At 39.3% G+C, this 27,599-nt stretch overlaps 1 protein-coding gene across 2 annotated transcripts in view; it reads left to right on the forward strand.

The window, feature by feature from the left end:
* The window catches only part of FMO5 (flavin containing monooxygenase 5), a 33,617-nt gene extending 16,832 nt beyond the window's left edge, over positions 1–16,785 (forward strand). Inside the window, exons 6-9 of one of the 2 annotated variants that reach the window (XM_011951252.1) lie at positions 403–602; positions 4,728–5,080; positions 11,811–11,883; positions 14,932–16,785. In XM_011951252.1, coding sequence (XP_011806642.1) covers positions 403–602; positions 4,728–5,080; positions 11,811–11,883; positions 14,932–15,277 — 972 coding nt within the window. In that variant the 3' untranslated portion in view covers positions 15,278–16,785. The remainder of the gene's footprint in view (positions 1–402; positions 603–4,727; positions 5,081–11,810; positions 11,884–14,931) is intronic. The other variant, XM_011951253.1, reaches the window with a different exon arrangement.
* The last annotated feature ends 10,814 nt before the right edge of the window (positions 16,786–27,599 follow it).

Raw genomic sequence — 27,599 nt, forward strand, 5'->3', positions numbered from 1 at the left:
TAAGTGCTAGAGAAGTTCAGAGGATGGGGAGAAAATTGTCAGCCTGAATGGTCACTGGTGTCTTCATGGAGGAGGCAGTCTTGATCCGGGTCTTTAAAATGAACAGGATTTGGAAAGTTAAGAAGAGAGAAGGCATCTCAGGCAGGCATAATGGCACTAAACAGAAATACAATAGTGGATTACAGCAAGACATATTCTTGGACAGTAGATACACCAATTTAATTGTAAGTTTAGTGTTTGGGAAGGAAAATGGCAGGAAACAAACACAAAAACCCACAAAGATTATGCAGGGGTTAAAAAGCCAGACTAATGAGTTTGAACTGATTCTTGAAGAAAATGGGGGTGCTTTTGAAAGTTTATGAATCTGAGTGACTAAAGCAAACAATTTCTTCCATGCCCCAGGTTTTCCTCAGCACCAGGAGAGGGGCTTGGATCCTGAATCGTGTAGGGAACTATGGATATCCTTTTGATGTGGTGTTCTCTTCTCGACTTACATATTTTTTATGGAAGATCTGTGGCCAATCATTAGCAAACAAATATATGGAAAAAAAGATGAACCAAAGGTTTGACCATGAAATGTTTGGCCTGAAGCCTAAACACAGGTATGTTCCCAGGATGGGAGTGCAGGGATAATGGCCAAAGCACAAGAATAAGGACTCTTCACACTGGCTAAGAGTAGAGCTACCTCTACTCATACATTAAGAAAACCCATAGTGGCTGGGTGTGGTGGCTCACAGCTGTAATCCCAGCACTTTGGGAGGCAGAGACGCGTGGATCACCTGAGTTCAGGAGTTCAAGACCATCCTGGCCAACATGGTGAAATCCCATCTCTACTAAAAATACAAAACTAGCCAGGCATGGTGGCACCTGTCTGTAGTACCAGCTATTCAGGACGCTGAGGCAGGGGAATTGCCTGAGCCCTGGAGGCAGAGGTTGCAGTGAGCTGAGACTGTGCCACTGCACTCCAGCCTGGGTGACAGAGTGAGACTCCGTCTCAAAAAAAAAAAAAAAAAAAAAGAAAAGAAAAGAAAGCCTATAGACTCATAGAATCTGAAATCAGATTTCTAACTTGTACCCACAGATGTCCAAGATCTATTGGTCTATGGGTTTTTAGTCTAGAATTCTCTTTGGCAGTAACGCTTTTCTCATTCCCCCAGGTATCAGTTCTTTTTGCATGATGCCCAGCAACAAAATGGGAGCTGAGGGCAATGCATCATTTACTCATTGAGTACCTGTTATGAGCCAGGCATCATACATGGGCACGAAATACAGAGAGAAAAGACATAACAGTAATAGTAATAGAAATAACACTCACCTTTCTGAGGACTTTCTATAAGATAAGCACAGTGCTAAATGAGTTACATGTGGTATCTCACTTAATCCTTACAATAGCCCTATAAGTTGGCACTATTTTTGTTTCACAGTGAGGAGGTTAATGCAAACCTACTCCAAAGGCTGAGGAAGCTGAGAGACTGAAGAAAAAGCTGACAGATTCAGCTTCTTAGAAACATTTTATAGGGACTTACAAACAGAAGCCATGTCTGTCTCAGGCAGTGGTGAGACAAGATGGCAGATCCCCACACCATTACCTCCTGACCCAAGGATTATATACATTAGGGGAGGGGCACACATACTTCAGAGCGAATGGGTAGGAGTTTGCCCTAAGAGTGGGATTTACGGTAAGTACATGCTATTAAACAACAGATTAACTGGAAATCTCAGAGGTATTCCTGGAACCAGGGTTGATCAGAAGTCAATATGGTAGATTAGCTTCTAAGATGGAGTTGCTTTGGCCTCCACAATTTTTTATCTACATTTTACAGATATAAAAACTGAGATGTAGAAAAAGTAAGTAATTTTCCCGAGGGCAACAGAAATAATAAATGGTAGACTCAAGAAATAGATCTTACCTTAAATACTCTAATGAGAAGAAAGAGGACAGAGTATAATGAAGAAATACAAAGAGCGCTGTGAAAGTACAAAGGATGGGGTCCTCACAGAACCAGGGAGGGAAAACATTTCTAGAGGCTGATTCTAAATTTATTTTCCCTCCAACTTTTTATTTTTGAAAATGTTCAGATCTACAGAAAAGTTGCAAAATGATAAGTACAATGAGCACCCATATACCCTTCACCTGGATTCACCTGTTAAGTTTGCTATATTTGCTTCCTCTCTTTCCCCCTCTCTGTAGATACATCCACACATATAGGGCATACATACACAAGTACATTTTTTTTTCCCGAAACCATTTGAGTACGTTATAGTCATTAAGACAGTTTAAATACTTCAGTGTATATCAAATAAGAAAAAGGGCATTCTCCTACATAACCATCATATAATTATCACACCTGGGAAATTTAACATTGATAAAATACATTATCTAATACATTGGCAATATCCCCAGTTGCCCCAATAATATTTTTTATAGCTTTAAAAAATCTTTTTAAATCTAGTGTCCTGTCAGGTCATCAATCACACCATTACATTTAGTTGTCATGTCTCTTTAATCCCTCTTAATCTGAAATAATTCTCTCTTTGACATGGGCTTTCTTTTTAAGAACCCAAGGCATTGTTTTGTAGAGAGTCTCTAAATTTAGACTTGCATAGTTTTCTTCCTTTCTCATATTCAGGTGAAATGTTTTTGACACATACACTACATAGGGGATGCTGGTCTTAGGGGGTCATATCAGTGCTCGCTTCAGCAGCACATATACTAAAAAAGGGGGTCATATCAAGAGTCACATGATGTCAGCGTCTCTCACAGTAATTATGCTAAATTTGACCACTTAGATAAGGTGGTATATATACCACCAAGTTTCTCCACTATAAAGATATTTTTTCCCTTTGAAGTTAATCAGTGTGGTGACATTTGGAGACTGTGTTTCCTAAAAACCTTTCACCTAATTATTTTAGCATGCATGTTTTTGGTGGTTGCAAAATAAATTGAGGCTTTGTTGAACAATAGGACATAGCCAAACAAATAGAGCAAGAGAATAGCATTCTAATTATAAAAACAAAGTCTTGGAACAGTAAAAAATACATAATGCTCCAGGACCTGCATGTAGTCTGGAATGGCTGGACTATATAGCAAAGATGGAAGAGTGACTGAATGTATCTCTAGGTTCATCAGGCATGACAACCTTTGCTCTAGTACATAAAAAGTATGGAATGAAGACAGTCCAAAGCCATTCAAAGATTTAGGCAAGTGAGTAACATAATAATACATACATTTTAGAAAGACCATTTTGAAAATGGTGTGGGAGTGGGATGGGACAGGAGGTCCTAAAGACAACTGTATCATCTGGTTGAGATAAAGAGTAGATAAAACTTTTCTGGGGATGTTAAGAGGAGAAAGGGAAAAGGCTTGGTGACCAGATATAAGACATGGTTTTGTGGGTTGGGCAACTATATGGATGGATGGTGGTATTGCTGGTGAAAAGGAGGTTTGGAGAAAATGATGAAATCATTAGGTTGGAATGCAGAACACAATCGACCTAGTGTCAAAGCATAACTAAATGCAACAAACCAGTAGTGGTAATTTAAACATATAAAATTCCTGAGGCCAGGATAGCTCCATCTGAAGATGAGTTAATTTAGTATTCAGGCATTAAGACTGCTTTTTAGGCCAGGTTCCGTGGCTCATGCCTGCAATCCCAGCACTTTGGGAGGCCGAAGTGGGAGGATCACAAGGTCAGGAGTTCAAGGCCAGCCTGGCCAACGTGGTGAAACCCCGTCTCTACTAAAAATACAAAAATTAACCAGGCATGGTGGCAGGTGCCTGTAGTCCAAGCTACTCAGGAGGCTGAGGCGGGAGAATCACTTGAACCCGGGAGATGGAGGTTGCAGTGAGCCAAGATCGTGCCACCGCACTCCAGCTTGGGCAACAGAGTGAGACTGTATCTCGAAAAAAAAAAAAAAGACTGCTTTTTAGAAAGATCCATGATACTGGGAACCAGCCTTATTATTATTAAAAGTAATGGCCAAAAAAAGCAATTACTTTTGCACCAACCCAATGTTTCCAGTATCCATATCCTACGCTGTCCCTAGGAAACAATAACAGGCCCAAAGTATACCAATATAATTCATTGAAAACAGCTTTGAGATAAATTCTAAAATCCTAGGCTGTGTATCATTGGACAAGTCACGTAATTTTTCTAGGCCTCAATTTCCTCATTTATAAAACCGGGATAATGACACCTATTCTGCTTCCTTCATAGAGTTTTGTGAGAGTCAAATAAGTTAATGCATGTAAAAGCCACTTACAAACTGTAAGTTGCTACATACATGTAATTTATTATACAATTTGGAACACAGTGGCCTAAACCTAGCTCTTGAGCCTTTGAAACTGGAAATGAGACTGAACAGAATGTTGACAGCTTAGTTCTGTCAGACTTCTTGATGTGAGGATACAAACTATTGACCTGTGGCCTTATCATATCACACACAGAATATTACTGTTACTTGAGAAATCATATATCCACTCCTCAAACACTCTTCCTTCACCCCTCCAACACTGTCCCTTTCATTGCATCCAGGGTCCAACTTCAGCTCTGATCTTCATCTGTGCCAGCCTAGTGTAAATTAGACCTTTCCCAAACTTCATGCATAGACCAAGGGGAAGATTATTGGCATACTGTTTACCTCCACCAAAGCAAAATTTTACTTATATGGTACTGATTTCTCTTTCTCTCATTTCTCCTTCACTTGATCTTTGTCACCACTCACAGAGCTCTGAGTCAGCATCCAACCGTAAATGATGACCTGCCAAATCGTATCATTTCTGGCTTGGTGAAAGTGAAAGGAAATGTGAAGGAATTCACGGAGACAGCTGCCATATTTGAGGATGGCTCCAGGGAGGATGACATTGATGCTGTTATCTTTGCCACAGGCTATAGCTTTGCCTTTCCGTTTCTGGAAGATTCCGTCAAAGTGGTCAAAAACAAGATATCCTTGTATAAAAGGGTCTTTCCTCCTAACCTGGAAAGGCCAACTCTTGCAATCATAGGCTTGATTCAGCCCTTAGGAGCCATTATGCCCGTTTCAGAGCTCCAAGGACGCTGGGCCACTCAGGTATTTAAAGGTAAGTGGCCATGCAAATAGACTACTTAATTACTTGGTGATATGTTTACCTCTGTTTAGATACTTGTTTCTAAATAGCTAGAGATAGCATGTATGATTACAACAGTGCCTAGCACAAAGTTAGTACAGAAAAATTTATTTTTGACTGTATCTAAAGTAGCAATTTATAACCATGGACATACATCATACCTGGGAAATTTTTCCAAGCTATGCATGCTTTGAAACCATCCTTGCTGATGCTTATTTAGTTAGCCTGGGGTGGGGCAGTCATAACATCTTTGAGAAAAATATTCCCCAGTGATTCCAATGTGTACTCCAAATTAGAATTTACTCATCTAGATTTTAGGCAACTGGCATATATTTATGAAGTAAAATAGTTTTATCTTCTTTCATTATAGATAAAATAAAATATAGAAATAGTATGACTTGCTTTCGGCCAAAAATTAAGACCTGATTGGAGACTAGTCAATAATGTAGGATATTCAATCTCCCAAATTCTCACTTTTCTCCTTTTATGTCCCCTCTTTCAGTTTTGGCTAGGAATATATGAAAAAAATAATGGGAAATAGGTTTCATATGAGTCAGTAGAATGCTATAGCTTCCAAATAAATAATTAAATCTAGCATCATTAAAAAACGATAATGTCCTAGAACATTACAACTGTTGTTCTTTAAACTGGCCAGACCACACCTAATGATACATTTTAAAAGTGAAGCTGGAGTGTGTTAAATAAGGAGAGAGATTAAAATGGTTTAAGGGATTTGAAAACATGCCATCTGAAGTACATGTGAAACAGCTGGAGAGAGATTTAGCCTGGAGAAGATAAACTCCAGGAGAGATATGAGAATTTCCTTCAAATATCTGAAGGGAAGGCCCATGAAAGAAGGATTAGATTTACTCAGTATAGCTTCAAAGGGTCAAACCAGAATCAAGGAGTCAAATCTTGAGGGTTACACATCAGCTTACCATTAAGAAGAAAATCCAAAACCTTTTTCCTATCAGCCAATGCCATTTCATGATGGAACCGGCTGCCTCTGAAATTCTAAGCAGAATAGGAAAAGGATGCCAAATGACTGAATACTCACTGGGCCGGGAGGGATGGGGGAAGGTATGGAGTAGATTCAAGCCTCAGGATAGAGAGAAACAAGGTGATGTTTAAGGGTCCTTCTAAAGAAGAAATTCACTGATTCTATGGTTGTTATAACAAAATTTGCTATTGTTACTAGCATTTAATTAAAACTCAGAGTTCCTGTTGGAATTACACCTTTTTTGTTTTCCCTAGTGAAAATCTTCACAGTTGCAGAGAAAAAAAGAACCAATGTCATTCAAGTTGATAATTCAACAACCTTTCTAAATTTCCCCAAATTTCTATTACTTCCATTCCTATCCAGCAGATTATGTACTACCTGAGAGCACTATACAAGTAGTCAAACACAAATAGCCCATTAGGTTGGCCTAATTCTAGTCATATTAAAGTGATCTTTTAATTGGGTCAATTACATAAGGGGAGAACAGTTCATTAAAACAGGCCACAGCATCTTAGTATACTTTAAGCAACTGGGACTCTTTTCTAAGACCAAGTGAATTATTGAGAGGAAACAGAGAAAATGAGTATTTGCAAGAGTCTGCATTATGGCTATGAGATTAGGGGATCTTAGGGAAAATGTACAAAAAGCCCAGCTTCCTATGGTAGCAGAAGCCTAGTGCTAATTCCTCCAGCTTTTTTCTAACACCTGGAAGGAAGAAATCTTCAGAATTCTATAACTTTACCAGACTTCCAACAGGAACCCTGGGTTTTTTATTCTGTCCATGACCAATCTCTCTGCCTCCCACATTCTTGCCTTTCTCTTCCCTGAATTATCCCTTCACTATGCCAATTTTAAACCCTTTGGATTAGCTTGTTTTTCCCATTTTTTCATGTCTGCCCAACAAAGCCTGCATCCTTCCTTGTCTGTCCGCTATCAAGCCCCATTTTCCTTCTTCTTCTGTTCTCTGGAATTATTGTTCTCTTGTCAAGAAAATATTCTACTCTTTTCTAGAACACTGAATTTACTTCCTTGCCTTGACTGAAATGAAACATAGTTTTTTTCATTGCTTCTTTTGCAGCCCTTGCAAGTGTTTTATTTTCACTCAGCAACTTGCTTTCCTTGAAAACTATATCAAGTTACACCAAATCTCTGGATCACAAGAAGGCATTATGTCATAACCTGACATTCAAGATCCTCCACAAATTGGATACAACCTCCAATTTCAGGCCCATCTTTTTTTTTTTTTTTTTTTTTGAGACGAAGTCTCGCTCTGTCACCCAGGCTGGAGTGCAGTGGCGCTATCTTGGCTCACTGCAAGCTCCACCTCCCAGGTTCACACTATTTTCCTGCCTCAGCTCCTAAGTAGCTGCCACTACAGGAACCCGCCACCACACCCAGCTAGTTTTTTTGTATTTTTTAGTAGAGATGGGGTTTCACTGTGTTAGCCAGGATGGTCTCAATCTCCTGACCTCATGATCCACGCATCTTGGCCTCCAAAAGTGCTGGGATTACAGGCGTGAGCCACCACACCTGGCCTCAGGCCCATCTTTCACTACTAGTCTTTACCATACTTCCTACAATACTCTAAATGCATTGGATGACATACCCACTAAGCAGCAAACAGAGCAGGTACCCTTGTACCCTGTGCTTTTGCTTCTACTGTCCTTTCTCCTTGATATGCCTCCCTTTACTTTTTATTTGAGGAAAAGCCTATGCATATTTCTTCCCTCCCTTCGTAGTATAGTGATAGCTCTTTAAGTAAAGGACTCATGTTTATTTGCCTTTGTATTGCAAGTCTAGACCAGTGCCTAGCACATAAGAGGTATCTAATAAACGTCTATTCTAATAAATGCCAGTTTAGCCTTGAGGTAAATGAAATTCTAAATTCTGATGTAGAAATTTCTTATCTGAGGATCTCAGCTTCTGGACTACCTTAGCCAATTTCCAGTTATGTTAAAAGCCTGAACTGGACTGAAATTGCAGAATGGGAGCCAGATCTCTTTTCTCTCGTAACATCAGCTATACATTGAAATATGCAGGGGCGGCCGGGCGCGGTGGCTCAAGCCTGTAATCCCAGCACTTTGGGAGGCCGAGACGGGCGGATCACGAGGTCAGGAGATCGAGACCATCCTGGCTAACACGGTGAAACGCCGTCTCTACTAAAAAATACAAAAAACTAGCCGGGCGAGGTGGCGGGCGCCTGTAGTCCCAGCTACTTGGGAGGCTGAGGCAGGAGAATGGCGTAAACCCGGGAGGCGGAGCTTGCAGTGAGCTGAGATCCGGCCACTGCACTCCAGCCTGGGCGACAGAGCAAGACTCCGTCTCAAAAAAAAAAAAAAAGAAATATGCAGGGGCAAGTCAGGAGTACACAGATACAACCTGCTTTAGGCTGACAGCAGACTGAAGGCCTGCTACCACAGGACTATAATTCAGGCTCTCTTCCTTCCCACCTTGTCTTGGAACCCTTGGAAAATCTCTGAACTTCAGTTCTTCACTGTTCTTCAACATTCTTCAGATAACATATACTGACCTCTTAGTATGTACCAGGCCCTCTGCTAGGGGCTGGAGATGCAAATATGACCAAACAGAAAATCCCTAACTTTCTGGAATGCAGAGTCAAGCAAGGAAGACTGTGTTAGTCTATTCTCATGCTGCTATAAAGAACTGCCTGAGTCTGAGTAGTTTCTAAAGGAAAGAAGTTTAGTTCACTCACAGTTCTGCATGGCTGGGGAGGCCTCAGGAAACTTACAATCACGGCAGAAGGCACCTCTTCACAGGGTGGCAGGAGAGAGAATGAGTGCTGAGTGAAAGGGAAAGCCCCTTATAAAACCATCAGATCTTCTGAGAACTTACTATCATGGGAACAGCATGAGCAGCCTGAGGGTAACCATCCCATGATTAAATCACCTCCCACCAGGTCCCTCTCATGACACATGGGGATTATGGGACCCACCATTCAAGATAAGATTTGGGTGGGGACACAGCCAAACCATATCAAACACAGACAGGTAAACAGACACTTAATGATTTGTTCATTCAGCAGATATTTAACAAGACCCTAAACAAGTGCTCCAGTAGCAATGCAGAAGAGCTGCCATGGGAGCAATGGGCAATAAGTACCCAATTCTCCCTACAACTACATAGGAATTTACTAAAAGATCAGGGAAATATTGACCATGGAGGGGAAATAATCACTACTGTTTATGCAAAGTTAGATAAAAGTGACAGAACAAATAGAGTTCCGGGAACTGCAAGTAGTTCAGAATGCTGGTAAATAAAGTGTTATAGGAATGAAGGAAAATGAAACTAGACATATTCACAGGCAATATCAAGAAGTTTGCATTTAAGGTATACAGTGGAGAACCACTGAAGGATTTTAACTGGAAGAGGAGTCAAATCAGATGTACAGTTTAGAAGATATGTTAGAGAGGAGTGAAATGGGAAATAGGTCAGTAAGAGCTTGTGGTAAAAGTCTCAGTAAGACATTATGAGGGCTTTAAACCAAGGCAATGACAATCTAAAGGAATTGGAGAAGCCAGACTTAAATGAAATTTCACAGGCAAGTCTGAAGAATTTGGTGACAGAAAGCATATTGCAGAAGAGAGACAGAAAAGAATCTGTTCAGGTGTTGAGGCCATTCATTTGAATTGGGAATCTAAGATGGGGAGCAAAGACCTGGAGGGAGATAAGAAATATGGTAAAGCTAATATGTCTAAACAAGGAAACACTGCAAAAACAAAATTTATGAATTAAGACATAACTGTACCACAGGGTATGTAGGTAAAAAGATGAATACATCTTTTTAAAATTCTTTAATTTTTAAAAAATTTTTCACCCTGTGAGATCTAGACTAAGATGTATATACATCTTTATCTATCTATAGACAGAGAAATATATAGGGTTTTTTGTTGTTTTTTTTTTCTGTCTTTTATGAATTGGGTGTCTCCCACAATCAAGAAATACACCTCCTCCTTCATGTTTCTAGCTAATAGAAGTAAAACTTGTGGTTGTGGAGAAGTAATTTGGAAATTGACTCTCAAGATGCATTTCTTGAATATCCGAAGAGACCTGTGATTAATCTTAAATGAAGCATTTCAGTGTTTCCTAATAGATTTATGAAGATAAGTAATAATTCCCATGGCTAAAATGTAAAAACACATGGAAAACCACAGAAGGCTATTTGAGAGTGATGAACTTCTGAGTTCCATATTTTAAGAGGGATACACCAGGATAGTTATTAGAGTATGCTTAGTGAAGGGCAAGCAAGATGGCAGAGAATGTGAAATCCGTTATATGGGAAACGTGTACTGTTGAGCCTGATAATGAGAAGACTTAAAGGAGTTATGACAATCATTTCCAAATGTTTCAAGAGCTGTCATGTATTAACATTAAACTCTGTGGCTCCAGAAGGCAGAGCTTGGTCAGTGGTACAAATGCAGAGTCGGATCTTGGGGTCAATAAAAATAGTAATGTTCCAGCAGCTAGAGCAGTCAAATAATTGTATAATCACCTCAGATATAATTATTATAGATACCCATCACCAGAGATGTTTAAAGAGGAATGAGATAACCACAAGGTTAGAGTACTTGTAGAAAGAACACTTGTATCAGGTAAAATATATTGCCATTCTGAAATTCTATATTCCACAATTTTATGGAGTGACACCTTAGGACTGGATGTGGCCAAAATCTTCTACATGGCATAGTCCCTAGTTATAGGGGCATACAACTAATTGTTTAAGCTTAGCATTATTCATACTGACTTAAATACTATTTAGCCTTTGTCTAGCCCTATCCTTGGTGTATAATTCCTACAACTGGAACTGTGTATGCATCATACTTAAATTTATCAGTCAAGATTAGGTATTATGAGTTCCCCTTGGCCTTAACCCCTACTCTTATCAAAGAAACATGTTTAGAAGATGAGGCTTATCTTCCACAGGACTTTAGGCATAAAAAGTGATTTTTTATTTTGGCCGGGCGTGGTGGCTCACGCCTATAATCCCAGCACCTTGGGAGGCAGAGGCAGATGGATCACCTGAGGTCAGGAGTTCGAGACCAGCCTGACCAATATGGTAAAACCTCGTCTCTACTAAAATTACAAAAAAAATTAGCTGGGTGTGGTGGCATGCACCTGTAGTCCCAGCTACTCAGGAGGCTGAGGCAAAAGAATTGCTTGAACCTGGGAGGCGGAGGTTGCAGTGAACTGAGATCACACCACTGCACTCCAGCCTGGCCGACACAGCAAGAGTCCGTCTAAAAAAAAAAAAGAGTTTATTTTTACTCCTTCTCTTTCTGTTGATATAAGGCCCCTTTGTTATCAAGAATACAGGTGCAGGTGTGTTTCCCCACTCCCCTGCCCTTTAACTTTGTAACTGATTTTCCATATACTTTTAAGGCCATTTTCTCATGTCCATATTTCATTTCCCAATTGAAAGACTACATCAGGGAGGAGGCAGGTATTGATTGAAAGTCAAGAGTAGGGGAACTCTCTTCCGAAGACAAAGGAGAATAAGTAGAGTAAGCTACAGATGTTAATATTATATTGTGGTGGTGGTGGTAATGATCAAGGGAATTGTAACCTCCTTGAGTACAGGAAACTATCCTGTATTTCTTTGAATTCTCCATAGCATAGTAATTGTTTATAGGATTAGTGTTCCTACTGAGGTAATTTTACAGTTAAAATTTTAATTTTTATCTTTAGGGCTAAAGACATTGCCCTCACAGAGTGAAATGATGGCAGAAATATCTAAAACTCAAGAGAAAATTGAAAAAAGGTAAGAAAATCTCCCAGGAAGATATATGGTTACATTTCTACTTATTTCTTAATAAGAGAAATATTGTACTATATTTAACTTCCTCATGTTAGCTTGAGGATTTAGATTCTATTATGAAGAAAAAAGGAAAAATAGTTTGTGACAATAGAATAGAGAAATAGCACTAGTAGTCTAAATATGGATAAGAAAGGAGAGAAAAGTTTTAGGTGTCTAAAATCCTATGTTTAATGCCTTAAAAAAAGTCACATCGGAAAACACATGTGGAAATAAAATCAGAAGGCAGAAGGTGTATTATTTTTGTGAGGATTACTTGAAGTGCTAGTAGACTTGCCAGAGGAAGGAATAGTGACAGTGAATGAATGAGAGGTAGCTATGGGTGAATTACAAATCTGTAGGTAGATTTACAAGTCTGCAGTGGCCGCTTTGCTGGCTATGCTCATGTGACAGACAGCACACTCAAGTCACAGTGGCTCATGGTATGAATAGTCCATGTGAGTTGAGAACATGGTAACAGCCAGCTGCTTAGTGTTTTGGTGAACACAGTCATTTAGCAGTCTGAATTTCAGAACTTAAGCTCAATTGCTGGGTGTTTTTTATTTGGACAAAGTGAAAATTGATGGTAAGTCTCTAAATTTCTGTGGAAAACTGAGAGACAATCGTTCCAGGCCTAAAGAGGTGGTTTTCTTCAACTGATTATACTAGCATAACTTTCCCTCATGCAGGAGGAGGAAAAAGTTTTTATTTAATTCCATTACCACTTCCAGGTGCTCTCCTATTTTCCTCCTTCCTTTCACTGCCAAACTTCTGCACTAAATTTTCTAAATTCTCACCTTTTGCTCCCTCCTAAGCCTTTTGCATTGTTAACTTCCATCCTTACTCCTTAAACTGCCCTTTTTATTTTTATTTATTTATTTATTGAGACGGAGCCTCACTCTGTCACCCAGGCTGGAGTCAGTGACAGAATCTTGGCTCACTGCAACCTCCGCCTCTTAGGTTCAAGCGATTCTCCTGCCTCAGCCTCCTAAGTAGCTGGGACTACAGGTGCACGCCACCAAACCCAGCTAATTTTTGTATTTTTAGTAGAGACGGGTTTCCTCCATGTTGACCAGGCTGGTCTCAAACTCCTGACCTCATGATCCACCTGCCTCAGCCTCCCTAAGTGCTGGGATTACAGGCGGGAGCCACTGTACCTGGTCGGAAACTGCTCTCTTAAAGGTCACCTATGATCAGCTTCATTTTCCTTCTTCTCACTACTGAGTTTGGTGCTTTTAAACATTTCTTCCTTCTTGGAGTGCTTTCTTTTCTGGCTCTGAAGTATCTTATTTTAACTTTCCTCCTCTCTTTCCTTTGACTTATTTTTGTCTAAACACCTTCTGACCCTGAGTAGTCAGTAACCCAAGGATATAATGAACCTCTTTTGTGAAACCTTCATGAATACTATAGCTTTTTTTTATTTTTTATTTTTTGAGATGGGGTCTCACTCTGTTACCCAGGCTGTAGTGAAGTGGTGTGACCTTGGCTCACTGCAACCTCCACTTCCTGGGGTCAAGCAATTCTCCTGCCTCAGCCTCCCAGGTAGCTGGGACTGCAGGCGCGCTAACAACGCCCGGCTAATTTTTGTGTTTTCTATAGAGATGGGGTTTTACCATGTTGCCCAGGCTGATCTCGAACTCCTGAGCTCAAAGTGATCTGCCTGCCTCAGCCTCCCAAACTGCTAGGATTGCAGGCGTGAAACACCACGCCCAACCTCATGAATAGTATACATCTTGACCTACTATTATAGGATAAATAAATGCATGCCTACAAACCCTTAAGCCAACATATTGTTCATAAGGGAAAGCTCTCAAATTTTTTACAGTTTTACCTTTTTCTCTCCTAAACTTCGTCCCATTTCAATAAATTCCTACTTGACCCTCTATCAGGTACTCTGAAATTCCATCGCACAAGTCCTACCTCAAATTTATTTTCTATCATTTTTTTCCTGTCCCTATTCCTGGATTCTTCAATCTCAACTGGCTTGATTTGGCTTTTCTCTTCTTCTCTGTCCTACAGTTCTTTCTTTTCATTACAGAAAGTAAAAAGTGAGGCCGGGCGCGGTGGCTCAAGCCTGTAATCCCAGCACTTTGGGAGGCCGAGATGGGTGGATCACGAGGTCAGGAGATCGAGACCATCCTGGCTAACACGGTGAAACCCCGTCTCTACTAAAAAATACAAAAAAAACTAGCCGGGCGAGGTGGCGGGCGCCTGTAGTCCCAGCTACTCGGGAGGCTGAGGCAGGAGAATGGCGTGAACCCGGGAGGCGGAGCTTGCAGTGAGCTGAGATCCGGCCACTGCACTCCAGCCTGGACAAGACTCCGTCTCAAAAAAAAAAAAAAGAAAGTTAAAAGTGAAAGTCACTCATTAGCTCACCAAATCCCACTCCACCACACAGATATCACTGTTAATCAACCACATTTTACCCCTAAAAAGTCGTTTTTAAGTCTTTAAATCTGCACTTGGTGTAATCATTTCATTCGTCTCCATTTGGAGGGCTACTTCCTCTTGTGAAGTAAGTCACTCTCCCTCATCCTTTCAGGATTCCAAATTAACATTGGCCCTGGGAAGTCTTGCCCTGTGGACCCTGTCACCATTCCCTCATAAAATAATTGAGGATGCCATACTTGAGAATTTTTGTGATGGGTTTTCTCTTTCTCCTAACATCAGAGTCCTTTGTATCTGGATGTGCTATACCTGTTCCTCATCTTATCTGTATCTTTCACATCCTTCAAGAACCTAACAATTACAGCTCTCTTTTAACTATCCCCTCTCCACATTCCTATTTAGCAGTCTGAAACCACTCAGAGGTCTCTGCTTCATGTTTATCTGTTTTATCTCCTTTTGTAGATCCTAAGATCCTTAAGGACAGTGACAAATGTTTTATCTTTCTTCTCTATATGCCACGGCTCCTAGTCCGATATTAAGCGAATAGCAGGCACTCAGAAGGCAGTAATTGATTGACTGACTGATTGAATTATTGCTAGGCCATGGTTTCTGTCTTTTCTACTTTAGGTATGTGGAGAGCCAACGCCATACCATTCAGGGAGACTACATAGACACCATGGAAGACCTTGCTGATTTGGTGGGGGTCAGGCCCAATCTGCTGTCTCTGGCCTTCACTGACCCCAAGCTGGCATTACACTTATTCCTGGGACCCTGCACTCCAATCCACTATCGCCTACAGGGCCCTGGAAAGTGGGATGGGGCTCGAAAAGCTATCCTCACCACAGATGATCGCATCAGGAAGCCTCTGATGACAAGAGCAGTTGAAAGGAGTAGTTCTATGAGTTCAACAATGACAATGGGCAGGTTTATGCTAGCTCTTGCCTTCTTTGCTATAATTATAGCTTATTTCTAGTTTTCCTATTGTCACTGCCCTGTTTTTCATTGGGCAGCTTATCTACAGATGCCTTCAGAATCTGACAAGATTGACTCTCAGTTTCATATTGCCCAGAAATCTACTTTAATGTCTCTTTCAAAAGCATTAATTCACTTTCCTTTTTCCTACAATGAAACGTGTTTTTCATTTGTAGTAACTCATCTCCCTTCCACTCGTGATCCATCACTCTTCCTTGTGGTAATCCCTAGACTGTGAGCTCGGGTACTCTTTTAGTCATCTTTGTATGTCTTTAGCAGAGTTCTTGACATGTGGTAGATGCTTCATAAATGTTTGTTGTTTATCAAATTTTATGGTAGGGAGAGTAAGTCAGCATCTGTGTAAAATCGCTTACTCCACGTAATTCTTCTTCTGATAGGATTTGATTTTCTATTAGAAGCTTAATTTTTGTTTTGTTTTTTTTTCATATTATAACTAAATGTTTCCTAAGAGATAAGATAAATAATGTTCTTACAATAGTTGTATGTATCTAAGATAAGACATAGATGCTTAAGACATTTTGTTTCACTTGCTGTTCATTAGTGTACTTGATACATGGTCATTTTTAGCCCTTTTCCTTAGGGACCATGTCTTTATTTTCTCAATAAAGAAATTACTTTCAACTTTCTAGGCTCACAGTCATTCAGATAATCTACCATCTGCCAATGAAATCAACTTGGTTGAGAATTTTGGGATTTTAAATTAGCTGTCCTACCTTCTTAAATCTCTTTGTTCCCATATTAGGATCCAACACAACTTTATCTTAGGAAATATGATAAGTAGCTTCCAACTGTTGTAGTGTGGTCTACAAATGTGATTTGATTCATCTTCCCCCACTCTAATTTTCTCCCCTTTTCTCCTCCCTTACATGGAGTCTAAGTAATAAGTATTTGAACAAGTCATTTATGTATTAAATTAGAATTGATATTAACTAAATGTATGAACATTCTGCTTATACCAGTTTTTCTCATGTCATAAAGTGTAGTTTTGAAAAACAGAGCAAATGAAATGCAAAGCAGGGACTTAGGTTTACATCCTAGTGCCACTGATGATTCTGTTTTCTCATCTGTGGAAGTTTCACTGTCCTTGTTTCATGGAGAAATTAACTAAGTGTCAGCTGTCAGGCACACTGAACTCAGGTGATATTCATAAATAGCTCTTGTACAATATGTTTGTATTTGGATTGCTGCTTATTACTTAACAACAGGATAAATCTGAACAATGGAAAAGAACAACATTAGAGATTATTGTCTTTCCAAATACAAACACATGTAAGAGAACCAGAAATGTGAGAACTACAACGTCTTCTTGTTTAAGCATTTGGACACTTGCCTACCCTTTCACCGAATTTACCTGTGGAATGCCTTTTGAGAGTTAGAACTAAGAATTGGTATTACTTTTCAGGTCTTTTGCTTTCCGTAATCCTTGTGATACTGGAGATTTATCATCTATTAAAATGGACCTAGTATTTTTAAATCTGCAGATCAAAAGCAAATTGAATGCCTCTTGCTTTCTTTTAATTTCTTTTAACATATAAATTCGTTTCTCTTTTAGCATATAAGTTTGTTGAATTAACAGCCCTTTCATAATATAATTCCTAGTTATTGGCAACAAGTACACCAGTTTCTTTTTAAAATTAGGAGTATGTAATTCTAAATTAATTGATTCTCTCATTATACATATTATATGTAAGGTTACAAAAAAAATCATTGGTTAATGATTTTTTAGCTCAACCAAGCTAAAAGTAAGATGTGAACAGGAAATTGAACTAAAAACAACTTAAGATACAAAGCTCTTGTTACTGATAATGTCTAATAATATTCATCAATTTACCATATCTTGCTCTTACATTAAAATGTTCTATCATTTTCCTAATTATTTTAAAGCCGATTACAAATATATATATATTCTTGTAGTGCCAGAAAATAAGGAAGTGCTCAAAACGCAAACTCAATGGCATATGTCAAAGGGACACAAGAGCCATCTCAAGGTGGTCCCAATGGCCAAAGCTAGAATAATTTGAGCAATAAAATAACCTAGTATTGAATTATAACATAAAATATGAAAAATGCCCATGAGTTCATGCTGATATAAATAAATGATTGAATAAATTAATAAATGGGGTAGAATAGATGAATCTCCCATGAAGAAGAATTCCAAATAACTTATGAACTCTGCCCTCAAGGATATGGAGAACTTCCTACTTCTCCAGTGTGAGCTGAATAGTGACTTCCTTCCAAAAATTACGTATGAAAAGGGAGAAAATAACTTTATAGTGGAGAAATCTGATAAACACTATCTCAGTTAGGTGATCAAGATTAACACTAACAGTAATAAGTCACATTGATAGTATGTACCTCTGAGATGAAGTGATAAGAAGGCCACTTTACCTCTCTGTGATATTCCTCTCAAAAACCATAATCCAGTCTAACCATGAGAAAAATATCAGACAAACCCAAGTTGAAGAATATTCTACAAATACCTGACTACTGTTTGGACGAACGGAGGCAAGATGGTGCATTTCCGGGTTCTTCTTCACCACCAGCTCTTCCCACGCGCGCGAAAATGCAGTCGGCGCCTAGGAAGGTGCAGATCAACTGGGCATGCGCCAGGTGACGTCAATCCAAAGAGACCAAGATTTACCTGGTCGCACCTGTGGAACGCCCCCCGACACGCCCGTGCCCCGCCTATTGCCCTCCCACTCCTAGAAAAGCCGCTCTCTGCCAGTGAGCCACGTGGCCTTCTCACAGCCCCACTCCTGTCGGGATGTCGGGACTGTGGGAACTCCGTCCGAGAGCCCCACCGGGGGACTCTGCCGGCCTCCTTTGCCGGAGGCCGACAGACTTCTCCCTACCCACCTTCTTTCCCTGAAGCTAGGTGACCAAAATAAACTTGCAGTTTTTGCTCCTACACTTGCCTACCCGCTGGTTCTTTTGCGCCCGCTCGGCTGGTCTTAGAAAAACAAATCAACTACCTCAAAACTGTCAAGATCATCAACAAAGAAAGTCTGAGAAATTGTTCCAGAATAAAGGGGCCTAAGGGGACATGACATCTAAATGTAATGTCGTATCCTGGATGGGCTCCTGCAACACAAAAAGAACTTTAAGTAAAAATTAAGGGAATATTAATAAAGTATGCATTTTGGTTAATAATGTATCAATATTGGTTTATTAGTTGTGACAAATGTACCACAGGAATGTAAAATGTCAACAATAAAGGAAATTGGATGTGGGGTATATATATGAGAATGCTGTACTATTTTTGCAACTTTTCTTAAATCTAAAACTCTTATAAAATTTAAAAATAAAAAGAAGAAATGTGGAGTTCTTATTATTAATTTTTGGCTCAGGATTTGACCCAGAGCTATGGTCTGGCAGAATTTTCTCAGAGGAGGAATACTGGCTAGTACCAGTCATTCAAATTACTATGTTTTTCTATGATTTCTCCATAAATTAAGTTGCTTTAATAATGCATAATGTAACTTAATGCAGCAGTTTTGCTTCCTTTGCTGAGTAAGTATGCACTATAATTATAGAAAATGTAAAATGGTGATACAAAGTCAAAAAACACAACTTCTTAAAATCACTTAGATATGTTCTTTCTTGAAGCTGCGCACATTAAGCCAGCAGACCCCACTAGCAAATTTATGGTATGTTGATGTCATGTACATTCATAAATAAGATTATTTTACTTAATCCTGGGCCTGTTACTTTTGTTAGGAATAATACAGCATTTAAACAACCTCCAGACTGCCTAATGGAATTTCTCAGAGCGCCAAGTTTTTCCATGCTTTTATACACATTCTTGTGCTGTACTTTCCTCTTGATAAATTCTTCACTGGCCCAGCTGGCTAACACCTATACCATTGTCCAGATTCAGGTCATCTGTTATCTCTTCAGGGAATATCTTTCTGACCCTCAGTATGAAATAGGTCACCTTCCTCTGTGCTCTCATTACAACTGGTGTCCTTCTCAATTACATTTTATGAATAGCCTTATCATACTATATAACAATAGTTGGTTCTCTCACCTGTTTCCTCCTTGAACTAGTAAACTCCTTGATGGAATACATTTTGTACTTAATCTGTGTGTTCCTAGTGCCGGATGTAGTGGCTGGAACATAGTAAGACCTCAGTAAGTTAAGAATTAATTAATTAAATGAATACATTCAATATGGGAGGTAGATGACTTTTGAAGGATTAAATCAAACAGTGAATAATTTTAAAAAGTGATGAAGGAGATTAAAGGGTGATTAACATTTTGAAATGTCTGCAGGACAAGCATGCTCTTCCAAAACATATTCTGAGTCACTGATCTAAATCAGTTTGTTATCTTTAATGTTCAGTTGTGGTTTAAAACACAAGTGTTATGTCCTTGTCTATAATTCATTTCCTCAATCAAGCACAAGACATAAAAAGCCAAGATCTTAGTACAAGAAAGAAGGTAGGGTATATATATGTCATCCTTGACCCTCATGCTGCCCTAATTTCACTGCTGTTCTGTGGGGAAAAGAAAGAGAGATCAGCCTGTTACTGTGTCTATATAGAAAGAAGTAGACATAAGAGACTCCATTTTGTTCTGTATTTGAGATGCTGTTAATCTGTGACCCTACCCCCAATCTTGTCCTTGCAAGAGACATGTGCTGTGGTGACTGAAGGTTTAATGGATTTTGGGCTGTGCAGGATGTGCTTTGTTAAACAAGTGCCTGAAGGCAGCTTGCTGGTTAAAGGTCATCGCCATTCTCTTAATCTCAAGTACCCAGGGACACGTACACGGCCAAAGGTCGCAGGGACCTCTGCCTAGGAAAGCTAGGTATTGTCAAAGGTTTCTCCCCATGTGATAGTCTGAAATAGGGCCTCGTGGGAAGAGAAGGACCTGATCGTCCCCCCAGCCCGACACCCGTGAAGGGTCTGTACTGAGCAGGACTAGTACAAGAGGAAAGAAGGCCTTTTGGCGGTTGTTGGCAGTTAAGATAGAGAAAAGCATCTGTCTCCTGCCCGTCCCTGGGCAATGGAACATCTCGGTGTGAGACCCGATTGTATGCTTTGTTTACTAAGATAGGAGAAAACCGCCTTACCGCAAAAGGTGGGACTTGCTGGAGCCATGCTGCTAAAAGGTTTATGGAGATATTTGCATACGCACATCAAGGCACAGCATTTTCCTTTGAACTTATTCATGTCACAGAGATCTTTATCCATATGTCTTACTGCTGATTTTCTCCCTACAATGATCCTATTGCCCTGCCACTCCCTTATCTTTAAGATGGTAAAGAAAATTATCAATAAATACTAAGGGAACTCAGAGACCAGTGCCGGCGCCAGTCCCCTGGGCCCACTTTTTCTTTCTCTATACTTTGTCTCTGTGTCTCATTTCTTTTCTCAAGTCTCTCGTTTCACCTAATGAGAAACGCCCACAGGTGTGGAGGGGCAGGCCACCCCTTCACTGCTCTGCCTTGCTTTCCCAAATTCCCCAGCTCCTTTGAAGCACCCATAACTTCTGATTGAAGTCATTTGCAGAATTGTTGACTCCCCTTCATTCAGTAAAGATTTTAGCACCAAGCGCTCTGCCTCTCCATAATATAAAACTACTCCTTAACACTGAGGTAGGTAATACTTTCACCAATCCAATGTCTTAGTCAGGATTAGCTTCAGTTACATTTAACAGAAAAACCCCAAATAACAATAACTTAAATAAGATTTAAGTTTATTTTCCTCTTATATTAAAAAAGTCTGGAAGTAGATTGTCCTGAGATGATATAACAGTTCTTCAGCTTCTCTTTCTGCTCCACTATCTTCAGCATGTACCTTATACTTCATGGTCCAAGATGGCCACTGTAGCTATAGCCATTATATGGACATTCTACACAGAAGGAAAGAGAAATGTAACAAGGGCACGCCCCTTTTCTTTTAAGGAGACTTTACAAAAGTTCCAAATAACATTTTCACTTAGTCTTATTGGAAGAACTTAGTTACATATCTAGCTACTGGGGAGGCTACAAAATGTGTCTTTATACAGACAGGCAACATGCTCAGGAAAAAAAATCAAGGTTCTGTTATTAAGGAGGAAGAGAGAATAAATGTTGAGGTAGATCTCTAACACTCTCTGCTATCTGGCCCTTTAGTTATGTGATCTTCTTACTCTAGTGATTTTATAATCTACCTCATCTCAATTACCTATACCCACATGGACATATCTAAGACATTGTCATGAGTAACTGTCACACCACTAAAGTCTCAATTTCAAGCATCCCGCTCTCTAAAACTCTATCCTGCCTTTTCAGTTCATTCACTCTGGTACTCCAACTCCAGCAGTTCTTTGACTCCATTGAGCTGCCCATCAACCTGCTGTCTTCATTTCCCAGCCCACTTCATTTAAAATGCATGGTCCAACATTATAATCACACCCTACCATGCACTCTCAATTCCTTTGTTGCTCTCCTCCATACTTGCTTAGCTAAAAACTTCATCTTTGGTTACATGCCTGCATGAAAACAGCTAAACATGACAAGAGAAAAATACCAGCATGGTGACTTGCCTTATCTTAAATTCATAACCACTGAACATAGGTAGGCCTTCAGTGCTACTGCCAATCACACTTCATTTTTCTAGACAATTCTCTGTCCCACCCTTCTAGTTGATTATTGCATATCTCCTATCTCCTCAAACCTCAAATATGTTGTCTCCTTTCCTCACAGTCAGCTAATCATCTTACTTCTTTTTTTCTCTAGGAAAATGGAAACAATCAAAAGACTTTCACATATCTTCACTCTGTGATGAGGCTTTTAGTGGGGGCTAGTCACATAGGCACGGTCTGCTTAGCACATACCAGAATTCCAGGCTGCCAGAAGAAAAGCAAGTGTTCAGCATAAATCACATTGTACAAACAGTGTAGAAAAAGTGAGCCACTCTTATCAGTTAAGGTGGTAAGAAACCTCCCAAAATCCAACTTCCCAGATCATACCCACCGGCCAAACTTACAAGCTAAGCAGTCACAAGCATGCAGTTGTGCTCTAATTCCCTGAGGGAGCAGTAGCTACATAAATTATTTGGAATTCTGTGAGAGATTTGTTCCCCCACATCCTAGTTGCTTTTAATTGTTTATTTTTTAGGTACGGGAAGTATTATTATGGTTCTAAGAGTCAGCTAACTCCTTTCTGCACAATGCCTTTTACTGGGAATCTTGAATACTGGTCTCTAGACTTTTGCCTAGCCCGCGTTTCTCAAAATGTGGTCCTTGAGGCAGAAAATCAGCCTTGCACTTGATACAAGTCCTCAGGCCCCACTCCAGACTTACAGAATCAGAAACTCTGGGCACAAAGACCCGCAATCTGTATATTTGACCCTCTAAGTAATTTTGATGTATGGTAAACGTTTCAGAACCACTGATTTAGTCAAAAGGAGAGGTGGACCTGTATCTGTTCTGTCAGGCCTCTCACTGGGCCTTAGGCCTTTATTGTACTCTATTATCTGCTAGTACCAATAGCTTCTGACTTGTGAAAATTGGCTGGGTAGGAGTAGAAATGGCATGGAGCTGGGGTGTGTTCAAACTGGCATCTTTCTTTCTCTGAGAATTTTCAATAAACTTATTTTAAGGCTCTTTTCAGGCCAGACATGGTGGCTCATGCCTATAGTCCTAGCACTTTGGGAGGCCAAGGCAGGTGGATCACGAGGTCAAGAGATCGAGACCACCCTGGCCAGAATGGTGAAACCCTACCTCTACTAAAAAGTACAAAGATTGACTGGGCATTTTGGCACGCAACTGTGGTCCCAGCTACTTGGGAGGCTGAGGCAGGAGAATTGCTTGAATCCGGGAGGTGGAGGTTGCAGTGAGCCAAGTTCGCACCACTGCACTCCAGCCTGGCAACAGAGCAAGACTCCATCTCAAACAAAACAAAACAAAAAAACAAAAACAAAAACCAAACAAACAAAAAAAAGCTCTTTTCAGAGTCTTTTCTATTTTCAAATGCATATTCTCTCATTTGAAGAATCTTCCGACTATAGATCATGACACCAGACTTCCTCACTGGTATAATTCCTATTTTATAATAATTAAAAAAAATTATTTTTATTACGTTAGTGATTTTTAAGACTTCTTATTTAGAAATGATTTCAGTCTTCCACAAAAGTTACAAAAATAGTAGAGTTCTTATATATTCTTTACCAGGCTCCCTAAAGAGAATATTTCACACAACATTATGACAATTATCAAAATATGAAAATGAACACTGATATTATACTATTAAGTAAATCATGGACCGCATTCCTATTTTACCACTTTTCTACTAATTTAGTTTTTGTGTTCCAGGATCAGATTCAGGGTCCCATTTTGCATTTAGTTGTTAAGTCTCCTTAGTGTCCTCTAACCTTTGTCAGTTCCTCAGTCTTTTGTTGTCATTCAGGACTTAGGCACTTAAAAAATGAGGAAGTTTCATACTCAAGTTGGATTTAGTTTAACCTAATGTTCTTTTTCCGTCCTGGGATTCCAATCTAGGATACCACATTACATTTAGTCATCACCAGGCTCTTCTAGACTGTGACAGTTTCTTATACTTTGCTTGTTTTTGGTGGCCTTGATAGTTCTGAAGAGTACTGGTTAAGTACTTTGTACTTAATTTGAGATTGTCTGATATTTCTTCATGATTAGGCTGGGGCAATGAGTTTCAGGGAGGAAACAGAAATCAAAGATCAAATGCTATTCTCATCATATCATATCAAGGTTACATGCCACTAATGACATTACTAGAGATGTTAGCCTTGAAGAACTGCTTGAGGTAGTGTTCTTCCTCCTTGCCATACTGCACTCTTTGAAAAAAATTTACTAAGCTCGACTCACACTTATGGGGTGGAGAATTATGTTCCATCTTCTCAAGGGTAGAGAACATAAATTTTTGGAATTTTTCAATATGAGAATTATCTCCCAATTACTTGTTTCTTCAATCATTTACTTGTATCAGTATGAACTCATGGATCATATTTTATAATTTGGGTTATAATCCAATGCTGAATTACTTATTTTTTGAATTATTCTAGCTTTAGCCATTGGGAGCTCTTTTAGTTGGCTCCTATGTCACTTTGATATACCATCAGTTTTGTGTGTCTTTTTAAAGCACTTGTTTACTTTCTGGCACTATAAGATGTTTCAGACTCATCTTGTATATCCCCTGCCCCAGTCCTAGAATTAGGCATTTCTCTAAAGGGCTCTGGTTCCTTTTGTTGGAGAACAGTATTAGAAACCAAGAACTGTATTCTGGGTGTGCTCCTTGCTTCTGCTTGTCATTGCTTCTAGGCCTTCGGAGGACAGAACTTGGAAATATATGTGTGTATAGTAATGTATTACACATGAATGCACATGTATTTTTAAGTATTTCTATATTTACCGATCTGTATCTATATTAAGCTAAACATTTCATATTGATGCCTCCTACCCTAACCCAGGATTTAATGATCACATGCCTAATCCTCTCATTTTACAGATGAGAAAATTTACGGCTAGAAAGATAAAAGTACTTGCCCTACATCAAATAATTTTAGAGTTGGCAGCCTCTTTGCACCAAATTAATACTCATATGGTGATGATATATACATAGTAGATACATAGTTAATGAAGATGCTAATTGAGTGACTAATTATTCCAATAATGTATGTCTATAATTTTAGAGGAAATTTTCAGTGAATATTTAGTCACAGTATCACTATAGACCATATCTATCTAGAGCTGTAGTAGTTTCCTTAGAGATTTCAAGAGTGTGTGCTCCTCTAGAGCAGGGGTGGCTCAGCAAAAGCTCAACAAGTATTGGGGCCCTCAATCAAGGTTTGTTGAAATAAATGGACTATACTTATCACTTCAAGAAATACTGACCAAATATTTAACCTGCACCTCATTTATCAAATGAAATATCATTGATCATATCTCTTCTGCTTACCCTCATAGGGTGGTTCTGAGGATCACATGATAGAGTTTACATGCAAATCCTTTGGAATCTGAAAGGAAAAAGTATGATACTATTTGGGGAAAATTCTGAACCTTTGAATTGTGTCTATCTTCTTTTAGGTGAGCAGAATCACTACTATTTCTCTGCCTGTATAAAAACTATAAAAAGATTAAAATCAATGGTATTTGTTTCAAAAATAATTAGTTTACCCAATGGTTGAGAAGTCTCTTGTGTATAAACGTGTATCTTTTGCTAACGCTGATTTTAGTAAGTTTTTTTAATTTAGGCATAATTTTCATACAATAAAAACTTACTTTTTTATTGTACTGTTTGGTGAGTATAAGTAACTCCACTATAATCAAGATCTAGACCTGTTCCATAACTCCCCTTCAAAATTTCTTCAAGCCATATTGTAGTCAATCACTCCCCACCCCCATCCCCAAGTCCTGGCAAACACTGATCTGTTTTCTGACCCTATAGTCTTCCTTTTTCCAGAATGTCATGTAAGTGGAGCCTGGCTTCTTTTACTTCCCATAATGCATTTGAGATTCATCAATATTATTGTATGTATTGAGTTATACCCTTTTATTACTGAGTAGTATTCCATTTATAGCTATGCTACATTTTAATTATTGATTCACCAGATGTATTAGCCTATTTTCACACTGCTATAAAGACATACCTGAGACTAGGTAATTTATAAAGAAAACAGGTTTAATTGACTTATAGTTCTGCATGGCTGGGGAAGCCTTCGGAAACTTAGTTATGGTAGAAGAGGAAGCAAGCTCGTCTTATGTGGCAGCAGGTGGGAGTCAGCGAGTGTGTGTGAATGAAGGAGGAACTGCCAAACACCTTTAAAACCATCAGCTCTGGTGAGAATTTATGCACTATTCCAAGAACAGCATGGGGAAAACCGCCCCCATGCTCCAATCACTTCCCTCCCTTGACATGTGGAGGTTATAGGTCCCTCCTTCAACACGTGGGGACTACAATTTGAGATGAGATTTGGGTGGGGACACAGAACCAAACCAGATCACCAGGTGAAGGACATTAATGGCTTTTTTTTTTTCCATTTTAGGGTTTGTGTTTTCCTATTATATGAATAAAGACATATATGTGCTTACGGGTTTTGTGTGAACTTGTTTTTATATCACTTGGATAAATACCCAGGAATGGGAATTACTATGCTACATGATTAAGTAAATGCTTAACTTTAAAAAAAAGATCAGATTGTTTTTTGAAACAGTAACCATCAAGATCAGATGTTATACCTATCCTTGGTCATAAATGGAGGATGAAACTTGGTGACTGGAGATGGAAATGTAAGCCTCCAGATGCCCAATTTAACCTGTCATCCAGTTCTGTAAAAGCAATATACTCTTCCCTCATTCTCACATCCTCACCTCTCAGAGGAAGCGAGATCTCTTTAGCAGTGTGTGTAAATGCTTGCATGTGAGGTTACCCATGTTATTTTCCTGTTTATTAGGCAGAATGGTCGATCTGAGGAGACCAGTGGCAATGACGTCCTAGACACAGTAACATCAGGACAACCCCCACCAATTACTTTTCCTATTACCTCCTTCTTTTCCTTCCCTTTAGAAAGAAGAGCACTGGGGTGACAGCAATAAATCTAAAGGGAACAATTATACTGATACTGGTTAAGAAGATCTTATATCTTTACCTACTTATTCCTGAATCTAAGAAAAAAAAAGGAATTTGGGACTAAGGAGAATTCATTCTTCCTACAGTGTCATATTACATTTGTTCTGTGTCTAAAACATGCAATATTCAAAATTGACTTTTATTATTAACTGTTGAGTAACTTACAAATGTTGTTAGAGCAGAGCAGGGCAGAACAGTGTCATGATAATCTTCCAAAGGAGATAATACAAAAGTCATTTCCATTTAGCTGTGTAAAAACAGTTTATTTCTCTCCTTCAGTTTTCCATTGGCTAACATACTTAGTTTGTTTCTGCTAAGCTGATTTGACTACTGCAAGGAAATACATACCAAGGACATATTATTTGGCATGGTGAAACCACCTTGGGGTCAGAAAACTGAATACTACACAAGTCAAGGTTTAATGTATTACACCTTGAAGGGCCTTGCTTCAGTGTCCCATGGTAAGGAATTGAGGGGTGGAGGGAGAAAGGTAGGGATAACCAAAAAGGATGTACTCAGACAGTAAAGATTTTGGAGGGGTGAGCAAGAAGTTGCAGTAAAATCGTACCTTTTTTTTTCTTCCTGTAAACTGTCTTTGGTTTATGAGCCAAAGAATGAGTTTATAAGCGGCAGAGCAAAGAATGGGGGAGTAGTGAATTTGTTGTACTTAAGTGGGCTGTCAACTTCATAATATAAAAATGAACTTTTCAAC

The sequence above is a fragment of the Colobus angolensis genome, unplaced genomic scaffold, assembly GCF_000951035.1.
Source record: "Colobus angolensis palliatus isolate OR3802 unplaced genomic scaffold, Cang.pa_1.0 Scaffold317, whole genome shotgun sequence".
Classification (NCBI taxonomy): domain Eukaryota; kingdom Metazoa; phylum Chordata; class Mammalia; order Primates; family Cercopithecidae; genus Colobus; species Colobus angolensis.